General features: G+C 37.5%; 2 protein-coding genes across 2 annotated transcripts in view; one reads left to right on the forward strand and one right to left on the reverse strand.

Moving 5' to 3' along the window:
- Window positions 1-12,317: 12,317 nt before the first annotated feature.
- On the forward strand, window positions 12,318-17,191 carry LOC139692202 (uncharacterized). The gene is made up of 5 exons (XM_071590264.1): window positions 12,318-12,434; window positions 12,581-12,775; window positions 12,868-13,018; window positions 14,117-14,442; window positions 16,464-17,191. The coding sequence occupies exons 2-5, from the start codon at window positions 12,583-12,585 to the stop codon at window positions 16,643-16,645; spliced, it is 852 nt and encodes a 283-aa protein (XP_071446365.1). The 5' UTR covers window positions 12,318-12,434; window positions 12,581-12,582; the 3' UTR covers window positions 16,646-17,191.
- A 9-nt stretch (window positions 17,192-17,200) lies between these two features.
- The window catches only part of Gle1 (nucleoporin GLE1), a 29,493-nt gene continuing 18,983 nt past the window's right edge, over window positions 17,201-27,710 (reverse strand). Inside the window, exons 10-13 of the mRNA XM_071590263.1 lie at window positions 24,799-24,989; window positions 22,769-22,959; window positions 20,800-20,939; window positions 17,201-17,454 (exon numbers count right to left, since the gene is read on the reverse strand). Of these exons, the coding sequence (XP_071446364.1) occupies window positions 17,335-17,454; window positions 20,800-20,939; window positions 22,769-22,959; window positions 24,799-24,989 (642 nt within the window). The 3' untranslated portion in view covers window positions 17,201-17,334. The remainder of the gene's footprint in view (window positions 17,455-20,799; window positions 20,940-22,768; window positions 22,960-24,798; window positions 24,990-27,710) is intronic.

Genomic DNA, 27,710 nt, shown 5'->3' on the forward strand with positions numbered 1-27,710 from the left:
CCAAGACTTTCAAACGCTCTGGCATGGGAAATGTAACTTTACCTCGCATTACATATATAGAGTAGTGGTTTAAAAACTGCCCGTCGTAGTAGTATTTTTTTCAGTTAGGCAACCGACAGCTGAGGTCATTTGCGCTATTATGGATGGGCAGGAAAGGATGAAGGGAAGAGAGTGAAACCCGGCGTCGGCATGAGCCTGCACTTAACGAAAGGCGTCAAAGAGTCTGCAGCTTAACGTCCCATCCGACGGATGGCGTACTTTCTGAAAGTGCCCTCCATGAAGCACCTCAAGTAGGGATCGGGATACCACTGAAAAATATCTGCCACCACAGATTCGAATCCGGACCCTCTGGGTGGGAAGCCAGTACGTCAGCTACCTTTACCTTAAATGCCCGTCTTGACTGCACGTGGGAGCAGACGCTAGCCGAAGACTAGCGTATTAAAACCCAGAGCGTCTCCTCCCAAGGAGAGAGGAGACGCAATGGGTTCCATTACATCCACATGTAGATGCAACAGAACCGTATATTCGCAAACGGTATACTGGGAAGAGTGGTCATCAGCCAACAGTAATTTAAATGACCGTGCTCCAAAATTATTATCATATATTTTCAAAATTGCTGAATCAAAACAAAATCATTAAAACTTGTTAATAAGTGAAAAAAATTATTAATAAATATTTCTGCATCTAGATCTTTGAATGTCTCCACTAGCTACCAAAATATTCTGCCGGGGGCCAGCTTCGATTGGAGGTTCTAAACCTATTGGTGATCCTGAGCTACCTCAGCTTCAGCCAAGCGGCATTATTTTTGGTGGTCAAAGTTTTCCCGGGAAACCGAATGGGGGGCACCCAGAAAGGGACCAGCCCCCCTTTCGCCACCCCAATTAGTGAATCTGTTTCTCTGTGAGCATCTTTATCTACACCACCTGCAACGTCGTTGAACCATTCTTCAACACATATTCTTTTAGATAGTAGACCATATGGTTAGAACTTTTGCAAAAGTCTGGCTTTGGGGATATTTGACGTCTATGTGGAATTCGATGTGACTCTCAACCGTACGTGTGCGACCGGACGGGCAAACTGTTTCCAAAGAAACTTGATGGAACTCCTCATAAATGCAATGTGTGTTGTGAAAATCGTATTGGTCTTTGGGATGGCATTTGGCTAATGTCGAAGGATTCCAAATAATAACGGGCATCTCTTCATTTCAGCTGTGAGCGTTGGCGGCGGGCGGGGGGCACGATCTATGGAAAGTTGGACCCGGCGGTGCGGCAAGTGGACCACGGCGGACAGACGGAAGGCGTCCGCTAGCTCAATGCTTACCTCGCCGCACCCGGTCGAAGGTTCTCTCACCGGCCGTGACATTTCAAACTGGTCGGTGGGACTTTCGTCCGTTTGTGTCGAATAAATTCGTCACGGAAGCAGACATCGATTGGTTGACAGGAGTTTCGTGAGATTTCCGTGGCCAGAAACACAAGTGGGTATTTCCCACGTCGTAATTATTCCCATTCCTTTTTTTTCGGGGAACCGCATCCGAACGGAGTGGATTAAAAATAGTGAACCGGCGGAGAAACCATGGGAGGCGTTGGAAGAAAATGTAAATAAAATTGTCCCCGCTTCAAGTGACATCCAAACAACCGAATCAATTACCCAGAAGGTTAGTTTGAAAGATAAGGGAAGAGCTCTCCTCGTAACGGCTCCTACAGCGTTTGACACATCGGCAACATAATTAGAGGAGTCAGTTCCAAATTCCAGTGAGCCACCTGCAGGTTCGAGAAAGATTTTTTAATCAGAGATATCAGACAGCGTGGGTGAAATTGAGGTTGCCCAGAGACTCCACGAGGAATCGAACCGTGGCCCTCAGGATAGCGTACCGAATTCCCTACCTATTTGGGCAAAGTTAAAGTATTTATTTGAAAATCACAGAACAAAATAAACATTGAAGCATCACAGACCCTTAATATCAAACGGTCATTCGCATTCAGGAGATTTTCATACAAATTACAAACCGGCACGTTTATGAGCCTTTATGAAAACTAATTTATTTATTTAAGTACCCTGAAAGCCACCGCAAGGGTGTGTAGCAAGGGGTGAATACACACCAGAATAAATTTTTCCCGAATGTGACCCTACCACGGTCGGACAATGTTATTCTGATCCCTTTTCGTTTGTGGAAAAAATGGCAAATTAAATTTATCAGTTCTACAATTAATCTCTTCAATATTATTGACATAATCTCTCCTACCGTAGTACGATGGGGGTAATAATATATTATCAACATCACTGCTGAAGAGAATATCTCCCAATTTATGCAAGACATTTAAACTGTAATTTAACCTTCGCTCCGTGAGTGATTTCCAGTTTAGCCCCTCTAATATTTTGGATACGCTATTAAGTTTGTCATAATAATATTTCACGAATGTAGCTCCTCTTCGCTGCTTTCGATCCAATTCAGCAATGAGAACAACTTCGTGAGGGTCCCATGTAATGGCAACATATTCTAAATGAGGTCTAACCAGCGAAAAATAACATTTATCTTTCATCTTTTCATCACATTTACCCAAAACTCCTCTAACAAATCAGAATAATTTGTTACCTTGTCTACATATTCCCCGCATATATTTCAACCAGAAGAGGTCGTGCGCATGGGTAACGCCTAGGTATTTAATCGAGTGTACACATTTCATTTCGGTGTACCCGATGTATGAGGCGTTCGGGAAGGAATTGCTCTTTTCTCAAAACTTTATCACTGCATATTTTTTTAGGTTTAATTCTAACTTCCAAGTGTCGCACCAGCGTTGCATAGCAGCAAGATCATCTGATAAAACTGCTGTGTCCTGAGGATTACGGATATCATGGCAAACCACTGCATCATTGGCAAATAAACTTATCTTACTAGTAACTACGGATTCAAAGTCGTTAACGCAAAGTAGGAATAAGAGAAGTCTGATGACTATTCCCTGGGGAACACCTAATGTAACTTCAACTGCATTTGAGCTAACTCCATCTAGCATGACTCCTCTTTTTACCCGACCATTCAAAATGTCTTTAATTCGACCCAGTATATTTTTACCTATTCTATATGCTTCTAGCTTTGCGAGTAATTTACTCTGAGGCTCTTTGTCGGAGGTTTTTTCAAAATCTAGCAAAATCGCCTCCACTGGAACAATGCTCTCCCACGAAATAAATATATCTTGAACAAAAAACGTATGTTTTGTCTCGTAGGATCTACCTTTTCGGAAACCGTGAGGATTTTTCATTTATAACTTCTGATTATCGAGGCGTCTCACGATCTAAATAGCAACTATATGTTCCATAACCTCTGCACGAAATGGATGTGAGGTAATAGGTCTGTAATTGCTCGGTTCCTCCTTGTCTCCATTTTTAAATAGTATACGTTAGTAAATCCGTTGTAACGATAGCCGTTTTCCAATCTATGGGAACCTTGTGATGTACCAGCGACTTCCTAAATATTATTTCTAGATACGTCGTAATTTCCAAAGCTAGATCCTTAAATATACGAGCGGGTATTTCATCGGGCCCGGAGGGTTTATCAGGCTTAATAATTTTCAGAAAACGTTCTATTTCATTACATGAGATTTCAATTTTGGGCATCGGTTGACCGGCACGATTTGGTAAGCTATCGGAGACATTCGGTGAGATATTGGTGAAGGACACTTTGAAAGAAGGAATTCAATAGGTTAGCCTTTTCCAAAATGCTGGTTACTATTTCACCTTTATTAATTTTAAGAGAATTAACAGTTAACTTATTTCCCTGAACTTCTCTGACGTATGACCAAAACGCTTTCGAGTTCTCGTTCGAATATTCCGCTAACCTTTTCCTATTAATTTCCCTAAGCGCTTTCCGAAAATCATTCTAGCATTCGCCCTAGATATCTTGTAATCATAAGTGATCTCATTCTTTTTGTCGCTGAAGATATTTTCCCTAATAATTTTCATTTTGGCACAACATAGCCTTTGACGTCGCAATACTTTTCTAGCATCCGCGTTGTACCATCTAGGTTCCATGTTATCTTTTATAACTTTACTGGGAATGAACTTGTTGACTGCTGAACGCGTGATCTCAAGGAAGTAATTCTACGTATCCTCAATGTTTCGGTGTTTACTATCTTTCTTAAAACTAGCAGATTGATTCTGTAGCACACACTTCAGACCATTGTTTTCCTTTTCTTTAAACAAGTAAATTTTCTTTTAAACTTTTTATTTCGGACCCCATGAAGCGAAAACATGCTTTTTTGCCCCGTGGTCACTAATTCCTTTCATAGTTTCTATAGTTGTCTTTTTCGGGAATATTCGTTTCTAACAAATGAAGAATATTATTGCCCCTAGTTGGTGAAGTGACAAGTTGATTCAATAAGTTCAACGTAAAAGAATTCCATAGCGATTCGCGAATATCTTTGTCTTTAACCCCCCGTTTTAAAACTATGTGTGCTCCAGTCAATAGATGGGACATTGAAATCTCCACCAATTATAACGTCGCGGCCAATGTGTTGGAATAAAAAACCTTAGTTTTGCTAATCTAATTCTAGAATTGAATTGTCTTTGTCGACTGGCGGTCTGTAAAACGCGCGTGCATATATTCTTTTGGATTGAGGATTTTTAATTGAGTACCAACCGCTTTCCAAACTATTACCCGGAATTACCTCAGCCCTGCTCATGCAAGAACATTTAACTGCAATAAAGACACCAACCCCAATTCTATTTGTTCTGTCATTTCAATAAATAGTAAAGGATTTTGGGGAGATTTCACCGTCGACAATATCAGTTGATAACCTGCTTTCTGTCCCAATAATTATATTTGGGCCTGTGCTTTGAATAATATGGTGATATTCTGCGACTTTGTTTTTTAAACTTCGGAAATTAACTACCAATACATGTAATGTTTCCTCGACATTATGGATTTTTTAAATTTTTAACGAGGATCGTCTTCTTATTAATATTTAATCCCTTATAATATGTTCCGTCCGATGCTATCTGATTCGTGTTAAAGGAACTAATAATATCACTGAACCTCACTTCATTTAAAAATTCATAATTTGTCATAGAAGACTTTAGAGACCTACCATTTGACCTACACTTAAATCTAAAAATGCCCTTCGGTGCTCAAATAACCTACCCACTACACACCTGGCGGCCTCAGACATACTATAGTGAACACCAGAACGGTTCAGGGGGTTCCTACACGATTGGATCGCCGGCTGAAGGTCGTCGAAGGACGCCCCGATATTAATTAATTGCATACGCTCTACCCGATCGGCCAACATGGCTTTGCTTCACATTCAGACGGCTTCACTTAAGCATCACATCTAGTTTGCACCGTATCCACCCCCCGCTTTTCGGTTTCGACCCACTGCATTCATTTTCAAAGAAAGCGAAATATTTTGCCATTTTATATATATTTCGAATATCCTAGTTTTGCCAGCTTGAGAGGATCTATACCTTTCGAGTTCAATAACTCTAACTAAATTTTGCATAATCCACTTAAGGTTATGCATGTTGAGTAGATAGATAGAAGTTGAAGGTGCCCTGCGGCGTCACTGGGAACCGAACCCCAGCCCTCCAGTCAGTAGTTCAGACATCAATCCTTGGGACTACTTCGCCTGGGAATTTAGATATTATTTCGAAAGTAATTATTGAATATGAGTCTCAACAACCCTGACAATTATATCCGAAATTTTCTCTCCGAGGCAGGTCATTATAGCCATCAACATCAAAAAATTGAACTCAATTGATTGATGATATGAATAAATTATAATAAATTTTTAAAATGAGGAAAACAAGGATAATAGGAATCTCGATAATCTTTACATCTCAAAAATGGAACAAAACCTGCACCCGTGAATCATTTGACGACAATGGTAATATTTCATATTAAAGTTTTGGAAAATCTTGGAACAATTCATTTAATCCTGATATTTACCCTTTTCGCGTGTCTCCTTTTAAGTGCAAAAATCTGGCCTAAAGTTAATCTTAAAAGGTCTTTCTTCGTAAAAGATATCTTAAGATGCTTATAATAAACAAAATTGATTTGAAGACTACGTGTCAGCTGGAGTAAAAATTACCAAGTTAAGTGACACCTCTTCGAATCAAAAATATCTTAGCGTGGTGGAAGCTAGCCCCTGTTGCCTTAAGGATGTACGAGGGCGATTCAAAAAGTAAGGTCCCCTTTTTTTCATGAAAAATCAAATTTATTCTCAACTTTGTGTACCGCTTCGCGACGCGGCGGGAGAAAGGTACGACGCCGGTATTAAAAAGCTACTTACAAGGATGCAAAAAGTGATTGATCGTCAAGGCGACTACAGGCCTGTATGTAGAAAAATAGCTAAATGCTCAACCTTTCCAGCGATGCACACAAAGTTGAGAATAAATTTGATTTTTCATGAAAAAAAATAGGAGACTCTACTTTTCGAGTCGCCCTCGTATGTGTATATACATGTATTATATATATATATATATATATATATATATATATATATATACATATACATATACATATAAATATACATATACATCATATATATATATATATAATATTGGGACGGCACAATAGAACACAAATAAAATAGATAGTAACATTTAAAAGGACACTCACACGGTAAAATTGTTTAAGCTTTCGGCCTTCTCCGAGGCCTTCTTCAGGTAAGATTCTATACTGTTACTATTTTATTTGTGTTCTATTGTGCCGTCCCAATATTATACTGCTCGAGTGAGTGTTTCCATATAATCGATAGATATACATTATATATATATACATATATATACATATATATATATATATATATATATATATATATATATATATATATATATATATATATATATATATGCTTTCGTAGACGTAACACGGAAGTGCCGAATAGTACAATACACAGTAACACACAATATAGAAACACAAAAAAAGAGAAGAACACTCACACGTTATTTCTTGATATTTCGACGGAAACAATCCGTCTTCCTCTGAAGATATAGAAGTAATGACTGCTGGAGTTGTTGAGGTGAGGGGTGCGAGAGAAAGGGAAGGGGGCCAGGAGAAGGGGAGAACGGGAGGCGAAGGAGGGGTGAGGGTGGGCTTCCACAAAGTAACAATTTTAGGCCACTCCCATCATATATATATATATATATATATATATATATATATATATATATATATATATATATATATATAATCATTGTCGGCAAAGATGAAATATATATCTCTGCCAGCTCTCTCCCCGCTCTTAGACCAGGGGAATGATTTGAGTCCCATTTCTTCGAAGTGTTAAGGCCTAGGTGAGCCGGAGGAAGACCGCATTCGCCTTCAATGGGGGCTTACGTACTCACCATGATGAAGCATCGCTCTCTCCATCCATGGCAATCGCTCATCTCTCGTGGACCCAATCCCTTCCTCCATAATTGGACAGGGCCACCCAAGAAGGCCTGTAGTCTCAATGTCACAAGTCTTCGTTTGGATTTCTGTTTTCGAGACGGAAGTGGTTCTCGTTCTACACAATATCCCCGCAAAAATCAATTTGAGTTTTGTACAAATCTTACAGAGCTTATAATATTTGGTATTTATCCAATTCTTAAATGAATGCTTGTTCCCAAGGGTCCAAAACTCTTACCGCACATACTGAATGTAGACTTACTAAAGTGAAGAACACCATTTCTTTCTCATTACATTCGTTCGCCACTTATCCCATGGTGCCAAATCTAAAGCGAACTCATTTATTCGTTTCATACGTGTACCCATTAAAATATTGTGAATCTGAGGCATTTTGGAATAGGTATTCACCTTGTTTCGAATTACTTATTACGTGTTTCACGTTTCACGTATCGTCGTTGCTCGCATTACTTTCATTCCACGAACAATTCCACAACTGTGCATATATCAGATGTTTAGGAGTGGCTTGATATGATGGCTCCGTTTATTTCAAACTATTTTTTAAGGTAAGATGTATGTTTATACTCCATAACTGAGATATTCATCTTTACTTGGAAGACATTGTAAATACAGGAATTATGAGAACAATCCAATTTCTATTTCAATAAATAATACATGATCTGGGATTAGCTTTTGTTAACACCTACATACATTTTCAGTAGGGTAAATGCTCTCTTGTAAGTAAATGCGATTGTAACCCCCTTTGTCCTTCCAGCAACTTACACCCGCCTAGCTGTCCAATTCTTTAAAGGTAAGCAGCCATATTTTGATAGCAGTATACCATTGGAAGACGTAAAGTTTTGATTAATACTTCTACGTATATGAGAAAGATAAATAAGAAGGTGAACACTGATGATAGGTTGGCAAATATTCGGATTGGTTCGTGACAAATTATCATTTTCTTTGCCAATCTCTTGGAACTCTTCGCACTTGACATTTGCGTCTTCTGCTGTATGTTACTTGGTTCTTGGCCTTCAGTAATTCTTCCATTTCATTGAGAAATTTTAAAAAAACGTGTAACATCATCGTTTAAGTTGAACTCCTATTGATAACAAGAACTTACATAATTACTTTACCTTAATGGCATTTAAGAGCCCTCTGGAAGAAGAACTCATTGGACATCCGACGGCGGCATTGGTACGTATTTAAATGTTTAATTTTCTATTTTTTACACCCACTCTCTAGCGCAAGCGCTCCTTTTTTTATACTTCACAATTTCAGGCTTCACTTCGTGAAATTGCTTCATGTTTGTAATTTCCCACACACAAGTCTATGGGAATTTACAAGCTCATTTTAAATGGCTCCTTTTTTCAGTCCAGGCGAAGCCGCATTGTTCCAAATTGGTGTACATATTGTCTTCGTCGTGGTAGTAGATTTGCATTTGTTTGTGCCGTTTCACAATGATTTCGCTACGGACAGATTCAGGAGCATTCCAGTTCGGACTTGATTAAAAACGAAAACTGAAATGTTTTTACACCTCCTTTTTATCCCTAAACGAATAAAGAACATGGAATTGGAATGATGTTGAACTAGATGAGACCATCGGTGATCTGATCTTCCCCGTCAATTTTGAGCGAATAATCCCACATCCATTGGTTTCTTCATTTATCCCTGGACTTTCCTTTCGACCTTCCAGATCGCCCTCCGAAATGAGATTTTGAGCTGACACATGGGTGGCAATTGATAGCCCTAGGACGGGAGATCGTGACTATTTGTGCCTTTTGCTGCGTGGGCTGTTTTAAGGTATAAGGCACGTCTAAGCTTCAGCACACGGGAATTTTCAAGAAACTCCGTTTGGCGCCTCACCTCGAAGCGGTCGCCAGGGGTTCCACCTGCCGTCGGTGGGAGCCGCCACTGTCCTATATACGCCCCCCCCCCCCTCAAATCGCCATCTCCCCAATTTTCGCCCTTCGAAGAAAGACGAAGCAAGTGAGTGCCGGAAAGTCAGACTTCTCGTTGCTCGCTATTCCAATATGCCCAGGAACCTACAAATGAATCATTTGATAACTTTTCTCTTAAAATCTATATTGTCGAGTGTTACTGCGATGGCATGCACACTGCTTTATACACACTGTACAGGAAGAGAAGCTTCGTATTTCTCGTCCTATTGGGACCCAGGAATTTCTGAATTAATCTGCATTTCACATAGCCAAAAATAAATGTAAAATCGGGCACATACAAAATCAAACCTTCACTTACTCATGCAGTAATGGTTGTGTTTGAGCGAAGTTTTGAATTTTCCTTTTGGTAAAAATGTAGGAATGGTCAAGCACTTGATTTTGTTCTGATTATGGGCCATGCGAGGGAAGGAGGAGGCGTAGTCGAATCTGATAGCGACGGTGTCTCGGTGTCGACGATCTCTCTTGTTTAATCCTGGTGGTCAGATTTTCCAGTGCAGAGTGAGGCCATAGTCAGTCCCTTGGAGCCACCAGTAAACTTAGCTTACAAGTGCGTTTCTTTGAATAAGGTAAACCGGAGGTCCTAGTTGATGCTTAAGTCTTCTTGCTCTCTTCCCCATTGCCCCGTACTGGTTCCAACCAAACACGAATACTTATCGTTCTTAAGAGGATCCCCTATCGTCTCTCGAACTAACTTTTGACGGGTCAAGATTTACGTTAAGATTTTTCCATAACATGTGTTACGCTAACGAGTTGACGAGAGACGAAGATCAGCCATTTCAAGACGACGATAAAACTCCTGACTAAAGAACCTCTGAATAGAACAATTGTGAGACTCCACGATATCACCACCGTGTTTCTGAAGATCTCATCGGCACTCTTGCTGATAACCTACAACAAATTCTGAAGGAAGTTATTCCATTCTGAGGAAAGCTAAAACTTTGAACAAGATTTGAATCAGTGTCCCCTTTAAAATAATATTATTGCATCTTCGGATTATACTTTTAATTTGCAATGTTTTATCCCCTACTCTCAGCTAAATAAGAAGTCTTAAATAAACAAAAATCTAAGTATTCTTAAGTTTATTTTAAGGTATTGAATGACGTAAGCCTACCTACAATCAAGATAAACATACAAGCCCGATACCAACTTCCCGAGACCATAGGCATTTTTCCAATGAGTCAAGGATGATCTTGTTTGACTTCATTAGGCTTCTCTCATGCATTATGAATACGCTCGGCAGCAACATCAATGATTATAGGGGTCTTTGATGAGCAGGTCCTTATCGAATGTGATCTCAGTGTGGATATTTTCTCTTAAATTGTACCCTTCTTTGCCAACTTACTCTGGAATTATGGCTCTCTTTAAGTCTCTTATAATGCCAAGGTGCTATTGATATTCTTTCCATTTCTTCTCTCAACATTTAACTTCAATTAAAATATCCATCTACCTCTCCAAAATAATAAACCAAAACACAGTAATCAACCCGAAGGTCGGTTTGGTAAGTGATGGTAGAGTTCAACCAGTACTAAGTACGACGGCGTGTGCAATACGCACAACAGGGGGCAGTTCCTTTCCCTGTGCCGCTAATGATTTCCTAGGAAGATCTTGTGCCTGAAAAATCACATAGCTTGGGTGGAGCTGCAGGTGCCCAAAGTGCCCGAGAATCGAACCCGGGCCTCTCCGGTCATCAATCCAGCGCCCTGGACTACCGCGACTCACTCCCGAAAAATATCGTATCATATAATGTTATTGTTTCCTTATTATAAATCTGTTATGCTGAGGCTGGCCAACATAGTCGGCTGAACTATTTAGGCATAGTGAGGCAGATCTATTAACTAATGAGTGCTAATCCTTTCGGTGAGTGTGGAACACTCTTTTGGGCATCATATCCATATTAACTTCACTCAAACTGTATCTATATATTTCTGTGAAACCGAAGAAGGCACAAATAAAGGAAATGGCACTCCTCATTACCTTGCCAATGAGCGAATTTCACTCTCAGAATTGGTTGACAACCTGTTGCTGAGTTTACTCGGAAACTATGGCTGGAGTGTGTGGGCAACAAAATTTCAACTAGTTTACAAAATTTGTTTTCAAATGAATGCACATTTGAAGCGAACTGAAGCTGTGAAATTACCCTTCGTTAATTACTGCTTGAAAAATTATTTTTTCGTAACTCAAGTGAAAAATATACGCCTCGCCCCATGCTATAATGAGGCGATGGGATGTACCGGGCATCACTTTCTCCGTGAGAACGACGACGTGTTTCTTGTGAATCAGTTATTACGCCCATGATATATGTACCAGGCCTTTTCATCTACTTTGGCTACCCAACCTGCTGAACTAAATTACCATATAAAGTAGGCCAGAAGTATGTTTCATGTGTCCCGACGACCAAGGAGTAATTTTTCAAAACCACATGCAATTTTATACTCGTATGTCCTGTGTGCTCGAAAGGTAGGTCGGTCGTACCGGAGAGAATGAAGGTATGCGTCGACCTAAAACTGGCTCAGTCCATTGCAGATAATCGCCCTTGTTAAATTGCTATATTTATTTCCCAAATATTGACGAAGTATAGTTTTTTCTACTATGGCAATAGAACAATAATTAATGTGCGAAGTTTGGTAATTTTATATTTCCCTCGAGCTTACGTAGAACGCGCTTATATGCTACGAATGATGGGAAAATTCCCGAACTTCCGTGGGTTTTCAGTGCTGCAATAGGCTTACATCTTGATTTCAGCGACAGTACTAAAATATCAAGAAAAAAATAAAAAAATGACCCATTGACATGTACGAACATATTGCTCCATAATATACTAGTATTTGGCATAAAATAAACGCTGTGCTCACAGATTCAAGTTTTTATTGAGTTATCAAAATTTATTTTCGCAAAACATTTCCACATAACGCATTATCTTAATATATTCTAATTAGGTTTAATCCACCACATGATTTTAGAGCAGACCAAGTGTTACGCAATGTTACCTTGAGCTGTTTACATGAAAGCTGCCTAACGAAAAGTCTTGGAAAGCGCGGTGTGTGGTTTGACATCGTTCTGGTATCGCGTGTACAAATTGCACCAAACTACTGCAGGTAATGTTAACTCACACTCGCCTAGATTAATATGTTTATATATTTATGTATGTTACAAGTATTTACTCCCAATCAGTGCGCTGGGTGGGTGGCACTGCTTCGAATTATTTTCGAATAATGGAAATTTTCTTTTGATTCGTTTACAGAAATGTCAGCTAGCAAATCCAGGCTACGAATCATTACATACATGTGCCCAGGACATCCTGTTGAACTTTATGAAACTTACATGAAATACTTAGAGGACGTATTGAGATGCGAAGCTGTTCTCATATATGAATCTAGGTCTTCTCGTGAGCTGAAAGACCGGCAGGACCCATTTACGGCAGACTTGGTTGATATTGGTGATTTTTCACTTTTACATGATTCATACTATTTTACTGCTCTTTTGTTACAGTTTTAAGAAGATAATAATACAATTTCCCCAATTTTTTAGCTTTCATGAGTTGTTCTTCATATGTTAAACTTGAGGACGCAAAAAATACTTACGCTGAATTGTTACCAGTGACACCAGTGTTCCAACACCCCAAAAATGTCGATCGTTTGAAAGGATACTACGCTGATATCATTATTCATGCTGATCGCAGGTATTTACTGATTATTAATCATTTGTTTTCACGAACCTCGGTTTTTGTCGTTTTCATATGACAGAAGTAAAAAAGAGTTCGTATTCAGCCATTTTGGTTGGTGAATGTATAATAATACTACTTTATTCATTTTGAAAAATGATACAACCATATTAAATGTCGTCAATATAAATATTATTTAACATATAAACATAAGTTCTTAAATGCGATGAAGATTATCACAAAGGAATTCATCCAATGAGTAAAGGGGGTGAGCAAGTAACCAGGTATATACCCTATTCTTGAAACTCTGGATACCGTCAGATTTCAAATGAGTAGGAAGTTAGTTATACAGTCGTATGTTCATATTATGAAATGTGTTGTAAGTTGATGACAATCTACAATAAGTAGTATTTAGATTTGATTTGCCTCTTGTGGAGTAGTTATGGATATTAGATCTTAATTGGTAAGTTTCTATATTGACTTTCACATGAATAAGAGCCTTACAGATATATAAACTAAATACAGTCATGATTCCGTACCTAATAAAAAAAGTTTTGAAGGAATCATGTGGTGGTATATTAGCAAGAGAGCGAATAGCTCTCTTTTGTAGTAGCAAAATTTGTTTAACATGTGGGGAATGACCCCATAACTCAACACCATAATTCAAATGACATTGAAAGAAGGCATGGTAAAGTGTTGAACCATACTCATTGGTAATGAGAAAGTTTAGCTTTCTTAACATATAAACAGTTTTACTCAGTTTATTACAGGTCTGACTGATTATATTTGAATGTTGCTTACTTTCAATGATAAGTTGATTCCTTTCTTTGGGTTTCAATTATTTCTGTGTTAATAGATGTCTTTTTCTTAATTATGTTTTAGATGATACACCCTTATTAATATATATATACGCATTCTTTGCCATTTGAGAGTAGCTTTTGCGAGGGAAATTTAGTGTTTGTTTATTAGATAAATAAATGACAAGTAAGCCCGCTTCATGGGGGACTTATTAGTGTTAGTAATTGATTTAAAAGTTCCTCATGTTAATTTCTGTGACATTCGGTGACAAGATTTTATCTTTATTCCAAATAACAATCTTACTGATTGATTTTCCAGAAAAACTGTTAAGGATTTTTACGATCTACGTGGGTGCTCGTGGGCTTACAGCAATGAAGATTCTCTTAGTGGTAGTACAGTGATTCTGAAAAAGCTGAAGAGCTTGGGGGAGAATGCATCTTTCTTTGGTAACAAACTTAAATCCGGTTCCCACTTGTCATCTGTTCAAATGGTACTGAGCAAACAGGCAGAAGCTGCATGTGTGGATGCCAACACATTTGCCTGTGTCAAAAGGTACTTACAAGACCAGGGGAAAGATATTGAGGTGCTGGAAAGTCTTGGACCATTGCCACCTTACCCAGTTGTAGTGAATTCCAGGTTAAATGGTGAGTAATACACACCCTATTATGCATTTGCTATTTGTAATGAAATTCATTTCTCTCGAAGTATTCAATTTGCAATGGATTTTGGTTATTTCCTTCGTAGTAGAACTGAAGACTGGTACCTGTTAGGCTCATATAATCCTCAATTCATGAGTCGTTACATTTGACCTGAGTGACTTAAAATAAGGAAAATATTTGGCATTGTCTCATATGAAATATACCTCCCATTTTTGCTATATTTGTAATCACACTTTATCACACACATTTAAAACATATATGCACACATTTAAAATTCTAAATATTTTAATATATACGTTTAGTAAATACCTAGTTTATTCCAATATGCTACTTAACACTCATTCAGTAGCTAGTGTTGACATTTTAAGGTTCCATTTAATATTTTAATGATAAATAAGGAAGAAAAACAATATATTAGGTATCTGATGCACTTTGTCTGTCATCACAGTGTTTTTCTGTTGATATGTCATACTGCCATGTTGACTGAAATAACCTGTTCTGTCCCATGCCTCATTTCATTTACTTAAGCCTTAACACCATCCCATCTGCTCTCATTTTCATTTTATGGGAATGAAAGGAGATGGGATGGTATTTAGACTTTCCATGCCCTTCAGTACTCCATACTGGTAGTGTGGAATTTTTCTTAAATGAGGGGATGCCACAAGGAGATTTCATTGTATGCAGCAGCACTCATGAGTGAGTGCTGCACACATTATTCTGGAAGAATCTGTTTTTGATGAAAATTTGGAATGACTGATTACTGATTGTAATTGTGGGCTCCTTGATAATTATCTTACATTCCTTGAAGACCTGAAGAAGTATTACAGTGATAGCAATTTTATATTCTAACAGATTCTTGTTCAGTTTACTTTTGATGCCAGTGTTTTACTTATTCTCATATTTCAAAAGAAGTTTGGTTTAGTCCCTCGATCCTTTTGCTGCATATAAATTATTTTCTTGTGCTTGTTTGTGATTTTTAGGCCTACCACTGATTGATGTGGTGAAAACATTCTTAATATGACTCCAAATTCCGTCACCGCTCTTGGTATTATTGCTCAGATGTGTTATTTCTTTAAAGGTTCTTGAACATTAGAAAATTCACCTGGACTCTTCTAAATAATGATCATATTTCTTCTCTGCCATCCTCGTTGTGAACATTGTTGCTGCCATTTTTTTAACTGAATGCATCCAATGCCTTACTCCACCTTCCTTATTATTCTGTCTTAGTGCACATCATCAAGTTGCCTATGAATTTCAATTGGCTTGATGTTTTTTGCCAGTAAAACTCTAATCACAGATCGCTTGATAATGCACAGGATTATCTATGGCAGCGCATATTTTAACAGCTTGTTTTGATCAAACTAGAAGAACCACAGTCTGCACAATACCATAGCAGAGTGTAGGGACATTTAGACACCAAGATGGTGGCTCTAGACCCACTGCCACGCTAGGCCGTAACATAATTTACTTTCTTGACAGCCCTTTTAAATGCAAGTATGGTAATATATATTTATAAATACAAACAAATATTTCCATTCAAAGAAACTGCATGCCGTGACAATAAACTTAAATGGAGTCGTCCACTAATGTGCATTACAATTAGCTCCTTCACATCCTTGTAAAGGATTACTACATTATTCAACATCTCTCAGTATATCTTATGTAACTTCTCTTCCTTAGTTACCTCTAGTAACATTTCAGTGCTCAGAATGTCCACCATAAGTAAAGAACTTACTATTTCCTGAGGCATTTTATGAAGACTTGATCAAAAGCTGTTTTTAAATGATCCTTAAGCAATATGGAGTTTGTTGAATGATCTTCAGAGTATGCTTCTATGTTCATCATCAGTGTCAATAATATATTGCCTTGTATTTTTCATTCTGTATTTGCGTCCACTTTTCATAAAAATGCTAAGACCACAAGAAAACCTAGGCACACTTTAGGGTAGAAAGGATCATGTCACCATCACTCATCCTACCAATGTTTTCTTTTCTCTGTCATTCCAGATGCCACAAAGAGGCAGATTGTTGAGTCATTTTTGAAGTTGAATCAGATGCAGGAGTGGATGGCAGACTTGAAGGAGTTTGGGTTAATTGGTTTTACAAGTAACCATAAAGATGCATATTTGGCTGAGCGTGAGATACAAGAGTCTGCTAAGGGAATGACTCTTGGAGTCCGATATTACTGATTTCTCACTGCATAAGGCTGCATAATTTTGTTGGTATCAAATTAGCACAGTCCTTATGCATATTTCACTTTTCAATCTTTTAGCATTTTATTTTAAGAAAGCATTTTTAGGGGATTTGGTTTTTCTCAGGTATTTATTTTAAATTGGATTATTTATATAGTAAGTCAAATACTTAATGCTGTTAGGTAAATATACATATACATTAGGATATTACTGAGATAGTAGTAATTGTTGATGAATTATTTTTGGACAACAGGTGGGGTTTATTTCATTCCATGATTATCAACAATTCATCTATGATAAGAGAAATAGCTTACTCTCAGAATTGTTATTTAACTAATTATATTTACTTTTGTTTTGCAAAAATTGTTTTTTATTGGAATTATGTTCTTGTTAATTGCTGGAAATTAGGTTTTTGTTTATTTCAAACCAGTGAATGTTTCTTTTGAAGCTACTTTGTGCAGTTGAGACAATATAAAATTTATATATTTTTATAAAAATGTAAGAGGTATATGACAAATTTTATTTTTGCATTTCAATAATATTATGGAGAGATTAAATGAAAGGTGATATTTTTAATAATTCCATTCTATATACAATTCTCAATAAAGATAGTTATTTTATTTAGTGCTTTCATTCGAATGCAATCATCAAAATTTATATAAAAGGTCACAATTGAGGGACTGCAGCTATCCCAGAGGCTGTGAGATTAGAGCTTCTGGAGGAGGAATGAAACCCCCATTCCTCAAGGTTTTCTGTAGGAATTCTTGCAGTCTTGATACAGGACCTCCCGAACCAGCAGGAGTGACCTATAATGGCAGAGAAGGAAAGAAGGGAGTGATTAGGAAGTTTTTACTTGCTCTAGTAAAAGCCCAAAGGGGCAGGATGACCCCAGTAAGGGACAGGGCAATCTAAAATATTTATATTAAAAAAGGAAGCGTATGGAAAACTGTAAAGGCTGTAGATTTCTTGAAAGCCTTGCAAATAATTTGGCAGAAAAAATATTAATGAATCCACTCAAGTAAAATAATTATGCACACCTTGTATGCTTACGACTAATGAAAGTCTGTAGTCATTTCCCCTTCGTGTCAGCCTTTTACATCAGACACAAATTCTCTATCATTATGCAGGATCACCAATGCTTCTTTCTCTTTTTGAGAGTTTTCAAAAGTATACTTCACAAATAACTTGGTGAAACACCCAGAATCAAAGACCATCTCTGATGCACTCTTGCAGATTCAAATTAAAGCCAAGATGAACCATTTTTCACTTGTTCAACCCCTTGCTTAATAAGTATATCTGTAGCCTAGATCAAAAAGCTTGATTCAACAATCAAGTAGGAGAGGCAGAAAGCACGGCTGAAGACTCATTGAGAGGGTATGGATGAAATGGGCTGTACAGGAAGGTGAAGCGCTGTCAGGAAATAAAGGAAAATTCATGAACACTATCAAATATACAGCAGAAAAATTATTTTACGATTGAGGAAGATGGATTGAATACATCAAGACATTAGGCTAGCAAGCTTAGACATGGAATTTGAATACGATGTTGATGAGGACAGCTTAAGTCTACATATTTGATTGTAATATGCAAATGGCTTTGAGGGAATTGAAATCTAATAATACTGTGGGTAGAGATAAAATCCTTACAGAACTACTTAAGGAACTAGGGAGGAAGAGTTTTCATGGATTAATTTGATGCATTTATGAGGGAGGATTTGGGCTGGAAGCCTATCTCAGATCAGTGTTAGCTCCCATTGAAAAAAGCATAATACAGTGCTATGAGAGGACTCTAAAACTGTAAATTTGATTTCACATTGGCTAAGGTGGTGCTCAGGATCATCAATAAAAGAATGGAGAAGGGACATGGCTATTTGGAGGATGGTCAGCTTGATTTCAGTGATGGGAGAGGTACAGTACACATGATACTATAGCAGTAATGCAGTCATTAATAGGGAGGAACATGGAATAAAATCAGCATGTATTTGTTTTGTGGATTTTGATAAGGTATTTGATAGAGTTGATTGGGTACAATTAATTTATTACAGAAGATAGGAGTAAATTGGAGGGATGTGACTTTTATCAGTAACCTTTATACACGTTAAACTACTCGGGTATACGTGGTGGATGGAGAATTAGGATGGGTAATGTCAGGAAGACTAGTCAGACTGCAATATCCATCATCTACAACATAATATCCCGCAAGCTGTCACAAGGGCATATGGTTGGGGTGTTAGGTCACCACCCATAAAAGATTATAATACCACATGCAAAAACAACTACATGGAAAACTACACCCACAGCAGCACACACATACGCAAAAATCCCTTTATCCAACACTCATGCAAACACATAAACCAGCAAACAACTGCACCCCAGGATGCAGCACGAAAGTCATCCAACAACACGTAAGACAGTACACAACAAGCAAGAAGGCAAAACTCCACCACCACATGAAGATGCAACACAAAACACTCTCCCCCAAGGAGACTGTGAAAGGCAGGGAATGCGACCCAATGTTGCAGGTAATGGTCAGGTCCCCCCGCGGTGTGGGACAGGGGATTGAAGGGGAGACTGAATTTCAGTCTCCCCTTCAATCCCAGTTTCAGCTTGTATGCAATTTGTTACTGTCAACGAACATTCAATCATCCTGAAAATGATTGCCTAAGAAAATTAAATGGTTGTATCCATGATGATCATGCCTGAAAAGAAGATGTAAAGAATGATTTTGCACGTTTCAACTCAACTGTTTCAACGTGTTGTGCCATCCCTTACCACGTTCAATAAAAGATTTACAGAGTGTAAAAGTTACCCTCCCTATTCTGCCCATACCGGCACGATTCTGCCCATCAAGGACAGCTGCATGTCAGATTCATCCTGCTTAATGAGCGGTAAAGTAAAGCATCCTGCATTTGAATTTCACATCCCCTTCTTAGCTTTCCAAGACGTGACCAAAACCATTTTCTGTGCTCGATCGCAAGCCTATAGATTTCGACTTGCGAAGCAACGAGCATATAGGTTTCGATGTGCAAAGGGACGAGCCTATAGGATAAGACGTGATTATCATCTGTTCTTTTCCACATATATGCAAAGGTAATGATAAAGGGAGGCATGGCTGTAGGCAGAAGTCCAAGTCAGGAATCCATAACATCAGATTTGCATATGATAAAGGATCACTTGGCCAATCAGCCAAGGCAGTGTGATAGGTAATGGATGAGAGTCAATAAAAACAAAACACAGGTTTAGAGAAAGAGTAAGGCTAGGTTAAATATTAAGATAAGAGTTCATAAACCAGAGCAGGTGGAACAGTGTACCTGTCCTGGAAGTGTTCCGGAGAAGACTAGACAAAAAATATTTCACAAGGAGTTGATGACAAGAACACTAAGTATGGGTGTCAAGAAAAGGCTCATCAGAACTTCGACAATGTGAATGTGGAAAAGATGAAGTAGACACATAGGAAAACAAATGACGAAGTGCTAGGTACGGTAAGGGAGGAGAAGGAATTGTTGAGAGAAATCCCAAGGAAGCAGAACAGATGGATGCAGAGCATTTTGATGTTGAAGATTATGGTGATATATAGAGATGAGGATGTTAGTCGATTGAGGAAGGGGAAGGAATAAGATAGGGATACTGGATGGAGTAAAGGGAAGTAGAAGGTATGTGGAATTGAAGAACAGTTAGTTAAGAGTGCCAGGCTGTGTCTTTTAGAAAAAGCTAAGAAATGTACAAATGTTAAGTCTATGTCTATCCAAAATCTACCTTACATGATAGACTACCAATTAAATAAGAATTCATTGAGGAAGTGTTTCGTTAACTAATTTTTTTGAGCCCCTGATGTTTCCCCATGAATGAAGCATACAGCTAGTCAGTGCTCATGAAATGATGGTGCTGCCCTTTCCAGGGACAAGAACATCATCATTTAATGTGTTTGAGCTTTACAATGGAGTAACACAACAGAGGTAAAACAAGGTGTTACTCATATGACCATTTTTCTACACAAAAAAATACTATTAAATGGATAGGAGCCTAAAATATAGATTATGGAAATGGTTCAAATGGCATAGGATCACACATCAATTGCATATATTCATATAAATAGTAGAAATCTTTTATAAACTTAAGAAAATGATTTCTCTCAAGCATAGAATGCCTTACCTCCTTCAGTCTTGGATAGTATTCTTTGCAGGTTATGTACAGAAGTTTTTGAAACTGAGATTTGTAATGGGCAGCCATGCCATTTCCAGCCACTTCCAGGAAGTCAAAGAGAAGGGATGCACAAATATCTGGCTGTGGATCTGTAAATTGATAATTAATACACAAATTACAAGTAACTTAGGTGGTTGAAATATGGCTATATTAAACATATATAATTAATTTTTACAATAAGTGACATACCAGGCATCGGACAAATTTTTATGGTTCCATGACACCAATAAGTTCATCACAACTTCCAATAAACATGAAAAAATTCAAAAACCATTGCCCTTCACACCCTATAGACATCATCCTGTACCTGTAATGCCAGTCTCTCTTCATGCCTTCCCTTCTAAACAACTTTCTCTACTCCCTATATTATGAACATTCTCCATCTCCAGAGGTAGCCTTTGCTATTCCATTATCTCTATAAATCTCCCCGTTGGCCTTTTTATGGTATCCACTCATTTTTTTCTACCCCTACCCCACAACTCTAAAATTTCTCCCTTAGAATTAGTTAATCATCCACAGAACCCTATGCCAACTAAATAGGAGCAGGCAAAGTTTTGTTAATATTAACTTAAAAATCAATTGGTAAAAATTCTAGAAAAATTGAATCACATCCATAATGACAAAAGCCTCATGTTTTGCCACCATTTAATATAAAAAACCATAAACATAGTAATCAACCTGAAGGTCGGTTTAGTAGGTGATGGTGGAGTTCACCCAGTACTAAGCCCTATGAGGTGTATGAAATTCACACATCAGGGTAGGGGGGCCAGTTCCTTTCCCTGTGCCGGTTATGGTTTCCCATGAAGATCTGGTACCCGAAAAATCACATAGCTTGGGTGGAGCTGCAGGTGCCCAGAGTGCCTTGCCCGGGAATCAAACCCAGGCCTCTCTGGTCAGCAGTCCAACACTCTACCCCCTGGACTACCACGACCCACACCATTTAATATATGAACTCTAATTACATAATGATGAAAGAAGACACTGCTTTCCCACATAGAATTTTTTTATTATGAACTAGGTTTCGTGACAGCATAACATCTTCAGGTGAAGATGTTACGCTGTAAAAAAACCTAGTGTCTTCTTTCATCATGAAGGAGTTCCACCATGTTATGCCTGAAACTCTAATTACGTAATTTTTTTGTAGAATTGTAATATGACACATTTGGCCTCACTGCAATGAATACTAGTATTAATGCTACCCTGCACTAGCAATCTGGCATGAAATGGCACATGATTTGAGAGTCAAAAAAATTCAGTCAGCCATCTTTAAGGAAAGAATGACATCCAAGGATTATCTACCACTGCTTTAACTACCACCACTGGTATTCCAGCAGGTCGCATATCCTTGAGAAGGATTATTTTTGGGTAGTACAGCAGCAGGCTGGGGAGGAGGAAGTTAAGATGCACAATGCTGCCAGATCTGACACTAGAAATTTGATTGGGATCATTTGGTTGAGCAGGTCAGTGGATGGTAGGCTGCTGAACAAACACTCTTGAACGTAGTAGTATATGTTTTCCGAAAAATTTCACTACTCACCTGTTCACCTTAGGGCTACACAGCCAGCACTCTTAAGCTCTTCACTTTAATGAGCTGTAGCTGCATTTCTTAATATGTATTTTCCCATAACTTTAATTTGAAGTCAAAAGGATTGATAACCTTGGCATCACAGGTTCAGAATTTCCCATGAGTAATGTTCTTGATATTGTCAGTAATTTCCATTACCTTGTTCATTTCATAGTTTTAACGAAATGAACAAGAATTTACATCAACCCTGATATAAATATTTGCTCACAATTGAGAGATGGAGCCATAAAATTCCAGAGATATTCCATAAAAGAAGGGAATATATAAGAGTGTAATTTTGACCATAAGCTCATATTATGTCCATACATGAGCTAGTAAGCATGTCATACGTACCTAAATTAAGAGTTGCTGCCATCCAGCGCCAGCCATTGGCTACACCATGAGGATGCGGGTTATTCTGATACTGCCTCATCTGTTTAGTCACTAGGATTGCTGCATACAGCCTCATAATACCTGACATTCTCTTTAGGAACTTATCCTGTTTCTCCACAGTCCCATCATCCAAGTAACGGTATCCAAGAGCTCTAGTTAAATCAAGAGAATTTGAATTCTTTTAGTTGGTGAATTGAAAACATGAAAAGAACTTCTAAAATTACCAAAAAATGAAGACATGAGGTATATTCAATGAGAAATCCAGGGTGTAATTTTCACAAAAATACATGAGGTTAACAGTAAGCATCAGTAATGGACTGGATATCAAAGAGGCATGGGAAATCAGAAAATTTTCCATCCTTCCAATTAATTTATATGGAGGCATGACAGGTATTTTGCCTAAACCAGGAACCTGCTGGTATCTCACTAGGCCAGTCCAGCTTTGCTAAGCATCTGCCTACACGCAAACAATAATTTAAATACAGAAATAATAATTGTCCTGTAATATTTTTGTGTGAATTTCAATGGCAAATGGTTTTATTTCAATAGCCATTGACATCCCTCTGCAAATAACATTCCCATTTGGCCAAAATCAGAGATCCTTTTTAACATACAAATGTGTAATATGCACCTCATGTGCTACAGCTGTAGGTCAACTGACTTATTAAATGCAGGAATCAGTAGAAAAAATTATATCCTGTAATATAAAAATTTGCTAATTCTTCTAGATATTTTATTAATGAAGTTACTCGATTTTCTGATCTTATCTAAGGATAGCATAATTAATCGTTTCAGGAGTAACTTTGTGAAATTGTTCCATGATGAATAACATCAAAATAAAACTTTTCAATCCCGCAGAGAAAATAAATTTTATGGCGACCTCCGTTTCACTGCGGTGCAGCATCATCAGGCCCCACATTGCTGCATTGCAGTGACAGCGTGGCCATCCGAAAGTTTATTTTCTACGAGGAATTGCAAAGTGCAAGTTATTCATAAAAAATGATAGCAAGTAAGATTGATATGAATGAAAAGAAAGATTTGTTGAGATTTAACGAGTGATCAGTATGACCACTTCTGGCACTAATAGGTATATTTTGTAAACTAAAGAATCTAGAAAGAAATTATTTTAACTTTAGATAAAATACTAGAATACATAAAAAGTCATGAAATATGAAAGATTTTTGTGGGCTTGCCTATGAGAAAAAAACAACTTGTTCTTAAAAAGTCTGAATGACTGCTCCAACACTTCTTGTGTTACTGTGGGCCCTGACAAGTGGGCAAAAATCACTAACAAGATGCTACGAATAGCTCCTATCAGTAAAGGTTGGATTTGATTGGTATGGAGCAAGCTTGACTTGAACTAAGCTTGGGGGTTATAGGAAATCAAGCATTCACGGAAGGGAAGGCATTTTATTTCCCTCTGCTGATATACTGAAATTGGTGGAACTTTACACTTGGAGGCAGCATTCAGTGTTAAGACTTCAAATTGGATTACAATTAGGGTAAACTGTAAAAAGGATTTGCATAAATTATTTTAAGACTTTTTACTCAATAAACATTTAATATAAGATCCCTTTAAGATATAAGCATGTTTCTAATTCTACGAATTATGATTACAATTATGAGACTATTCTGAGCTTCTGATATTATCTAAACCCCCATATTAGCAAAACTTAAGTAGTTCACACCTACAACCACCACAGTAATCAATGCGAAAGTTGGTTTGATTGGTGAAGAAGCCAAGACTAAGCCCAACAGCATGTGAAATTCACGCATCAGGTAATAATCAGGGATAGTTCCATTCCCAGGGGTTTCCAAGGGTAGAAGGATGTAAAGATCAGATACCCAAAAATTACAGAGCTTAGGTGAAGGGCTGAGGGTGTCAAGAATCTCACCCAGGACCTCTGGTCAGAAGCTCAGAGCTCTATCCACTGGAACTACCACAGTCCTTCATGTGAATAATATATTTTTAAATTCTGCATTATTCTTACTTGTAATATTCTTCGTCAGACTGCCCTCCTCGTTGTGGAATATAAAATGGGACAAGGTATGGGCATTCCTTATGAAAATGTGCCACCAATAACAGACCAAAATCCGGAAATTCATTCCACAAGGCTACAACAACTGCAGCAATAGCAAATGCTGCATCAGGTTTGCTGGAAACTGTTTGCTCTCCTTGCTTCTACAATAACAAATTATATGGTTAATCAGCATAATTTTTGCCATCGGCTAACAAACAATAATTATATGCCACTATTTCCACATTGAGACATGAAGAATTAGTGCAATTTTCATTTATTCCGAACATTAACCCTGAACTTCAGTCGCTTTAAATAATTATGCATAGATTTGAAAAATTTCCCAATATTACAAAAATCTATTTTTTACATAATTTTAAAAACCAGGCAATGTTTCCAAAATTATATCACATGTTCCTGAATTGTGTTACACATGTTCTGTGGAAAGCCAATAACTGTTCTGAGAAAAACTGTGGAAATTAATACTCGCATCTATGATTTTAAATGCTGCACCTGGTTGAAACATGCACACTCCTTCCTCACTTTGCTTGTGATGTATTCCATTCCTGCAATTGGGAGGAAGGGAGGGGTTGAGATATTCTCTGCTACAAAATCATTCCGCAACAATCTGCCAAATGAGGCAGCATCAGTATTTTCCAGTGAGTTGATATTTTCCATGATGCGCTCATTATTGCAAGCCTTTAGCAGCACTTTTGATTACTTTAATGTTATAGATTTAAAGTGGCTCACATAAATTTTGTGATAACTTTGTTCATTACCATAAACTTTCCCATAAAAACTTGAAATGATTTTTTATCATCATTATATTTAGTGCCTCTTTCCACATTTGACTATTATTCAAAAGAGTTACAATGCTATTTTTACTTTAATTTTTTACTGAACATTCTGCTATTCTAATTACAAGTGCTATTACATTATAATTTTACATTTTTTTAATGTATTTTCTAATTATAGCTCCCCTAAAAGTGGCTACTGTGTTTTTCTTACACTAAAGAAACTCTTGGAAATAAATCCATAGGTAAATCCATGACCCTTGTATAATAAATACAGGTTACTTCAATTGTAATTTTATGGACGATTCCAAGGCTAAACAAGAAATTATGGATTACTAGCCTCATTTAACATCTGTGCTACCAACAGTTAACCTACCAGAGTGATTGCTAGCTCAAACCGTTTTCAGTAACGTATAGACTAATATTGACCTTAAACTTATTCCAACAAATATCATTAATGCCCATTTATCAGATCACTACCCACTTCTTTCTACAATTGTTGTGTTCACATTCAACAAAAGTAAAAAATACTACATAGGTATTTCTTAGATCAGAACATGATTACCTTTTGTGAATTATTAAATTCCTACGAGTGGTCCAATTTGTTTTGCTTGAAGTCCTTTAATGAAAGCTTGCAATATTTTTTTTCTCACCCATGGACACAATTTTGATATCTGTTTTCCAGTTGTCCTGAAGCATATGTAAAACAAAAGCTCATCTGTTAAAAACAAAAGCCAGTAGGTCCACGGTGAAATTTGTTGGCTTTTTAAGAAGATGCAACTGTGTCTTAAAAAAACAAATCTACTCCAGCAGACCATCAGGAATATTCAGTAATATAGATAAGTTATCGCCAAACCTTACATTCTGCTAAAACATCCTTTAACAACCATAGACTTACCAATGCAGGCAATAAATCTAAAGAGATCCAGAAAATTATTAATGAAACTAAGGGTACACATAATTTACAACAAGATTTTCAACTGCATGACTCCACTGGATTTTTTATTCCTGATCACTCAAAAATAGCCTTCATTCTGAATGATTTCTACCTAGACCATCAAAATCCCACAGTTTCAGTCAGTTCAGCTAATTATTCTCATATTCCTAATATATGCAATTCACTACATCTATTCCCCAGTTCAGCTATGGAACTGACCAACATTATTAATAAAGCCCCTAATAAATTTATTTCTGGATTTGATGGCATCCCAGGGATAGTCATGAAAAGGTCATTAAATACAATTAAAGATCAGCTGTTATTCTTAATTAATAACTCCCTAAAAAATCAGAATTTTCCAAAACCTTCTTAAATCAGCCAAAATATTGCCAATACACAGGCAAAGGTTGCAAAATGGCCATGAATTCTTATAGACCAATATCCCTGTAGAACCAGTTGGGGAAAAAATTTGAAATAGTTTTCTATCGCCATCTAGTATTATATCCTAAAATGCAACCTGTTCTCCACATCTCAACATTAATGTGAAAAACAAGGTCCACTAAAACAACCACATATCGCACTGAGAATCAATTACTTTTAGGTTTAAATAATGGAACTAGAACTTCAGGATTATTTTTTGATTTCACTAAAGCTTTTGACTGCATCAATCATCAGCTACTCTTGCATAAACTGAAATTTTACCATATAAGAGGCACATCCTACAAATGGATTGAATCACATCTAAGTGAAAGGCGTCAGCATGTGGAGCTCCCAAGAAGTGGGTACAAATTTGTTTCTCCTGGTAGAGAAGTAACACTGGGTGTTCCCCAGGGTTCTGCATTTGGCTCTATTTTATTTTTAATTTATATTAATGATCTACCAGATAAGCTTGAGTACTTTGAGAGAGTTGACCATTACTTTATGCTGATGATATAAATATTGTGTCAGCCTCCACAGGGGACAGTTTGACAGAAAGAACAGCTGAAGTATCTCAGATTTTAAAACAAGAAGGCGCAAGTACTTATTCTAACACATGAATGATTATTTAAACTTTATGGTTTCAGGCTTCACTAAATCTATAATAACAGGTGGGAACACTTGCTTATCCATAGAAATTTACTATTTGGTTTAATATCACGACATGGCATCATCAG

The sequence above is a fragment of the Hetaerina americana genome, unplaced genomic scaffold (genome assembly GCF_022747635.1).
Source record: "Hetaerina americana unplaced genomic scaffold, ioHetAmer1.1.p SCAF_4, whole genome shotgun sequence".
In the NCBI taxonomy this organism is placed as follows: Eukaryota; Metazoa; Arthropoda; class Insecta; order Odonata; family Calopterygidae; genus Hetaerina; species Hetaerina americana.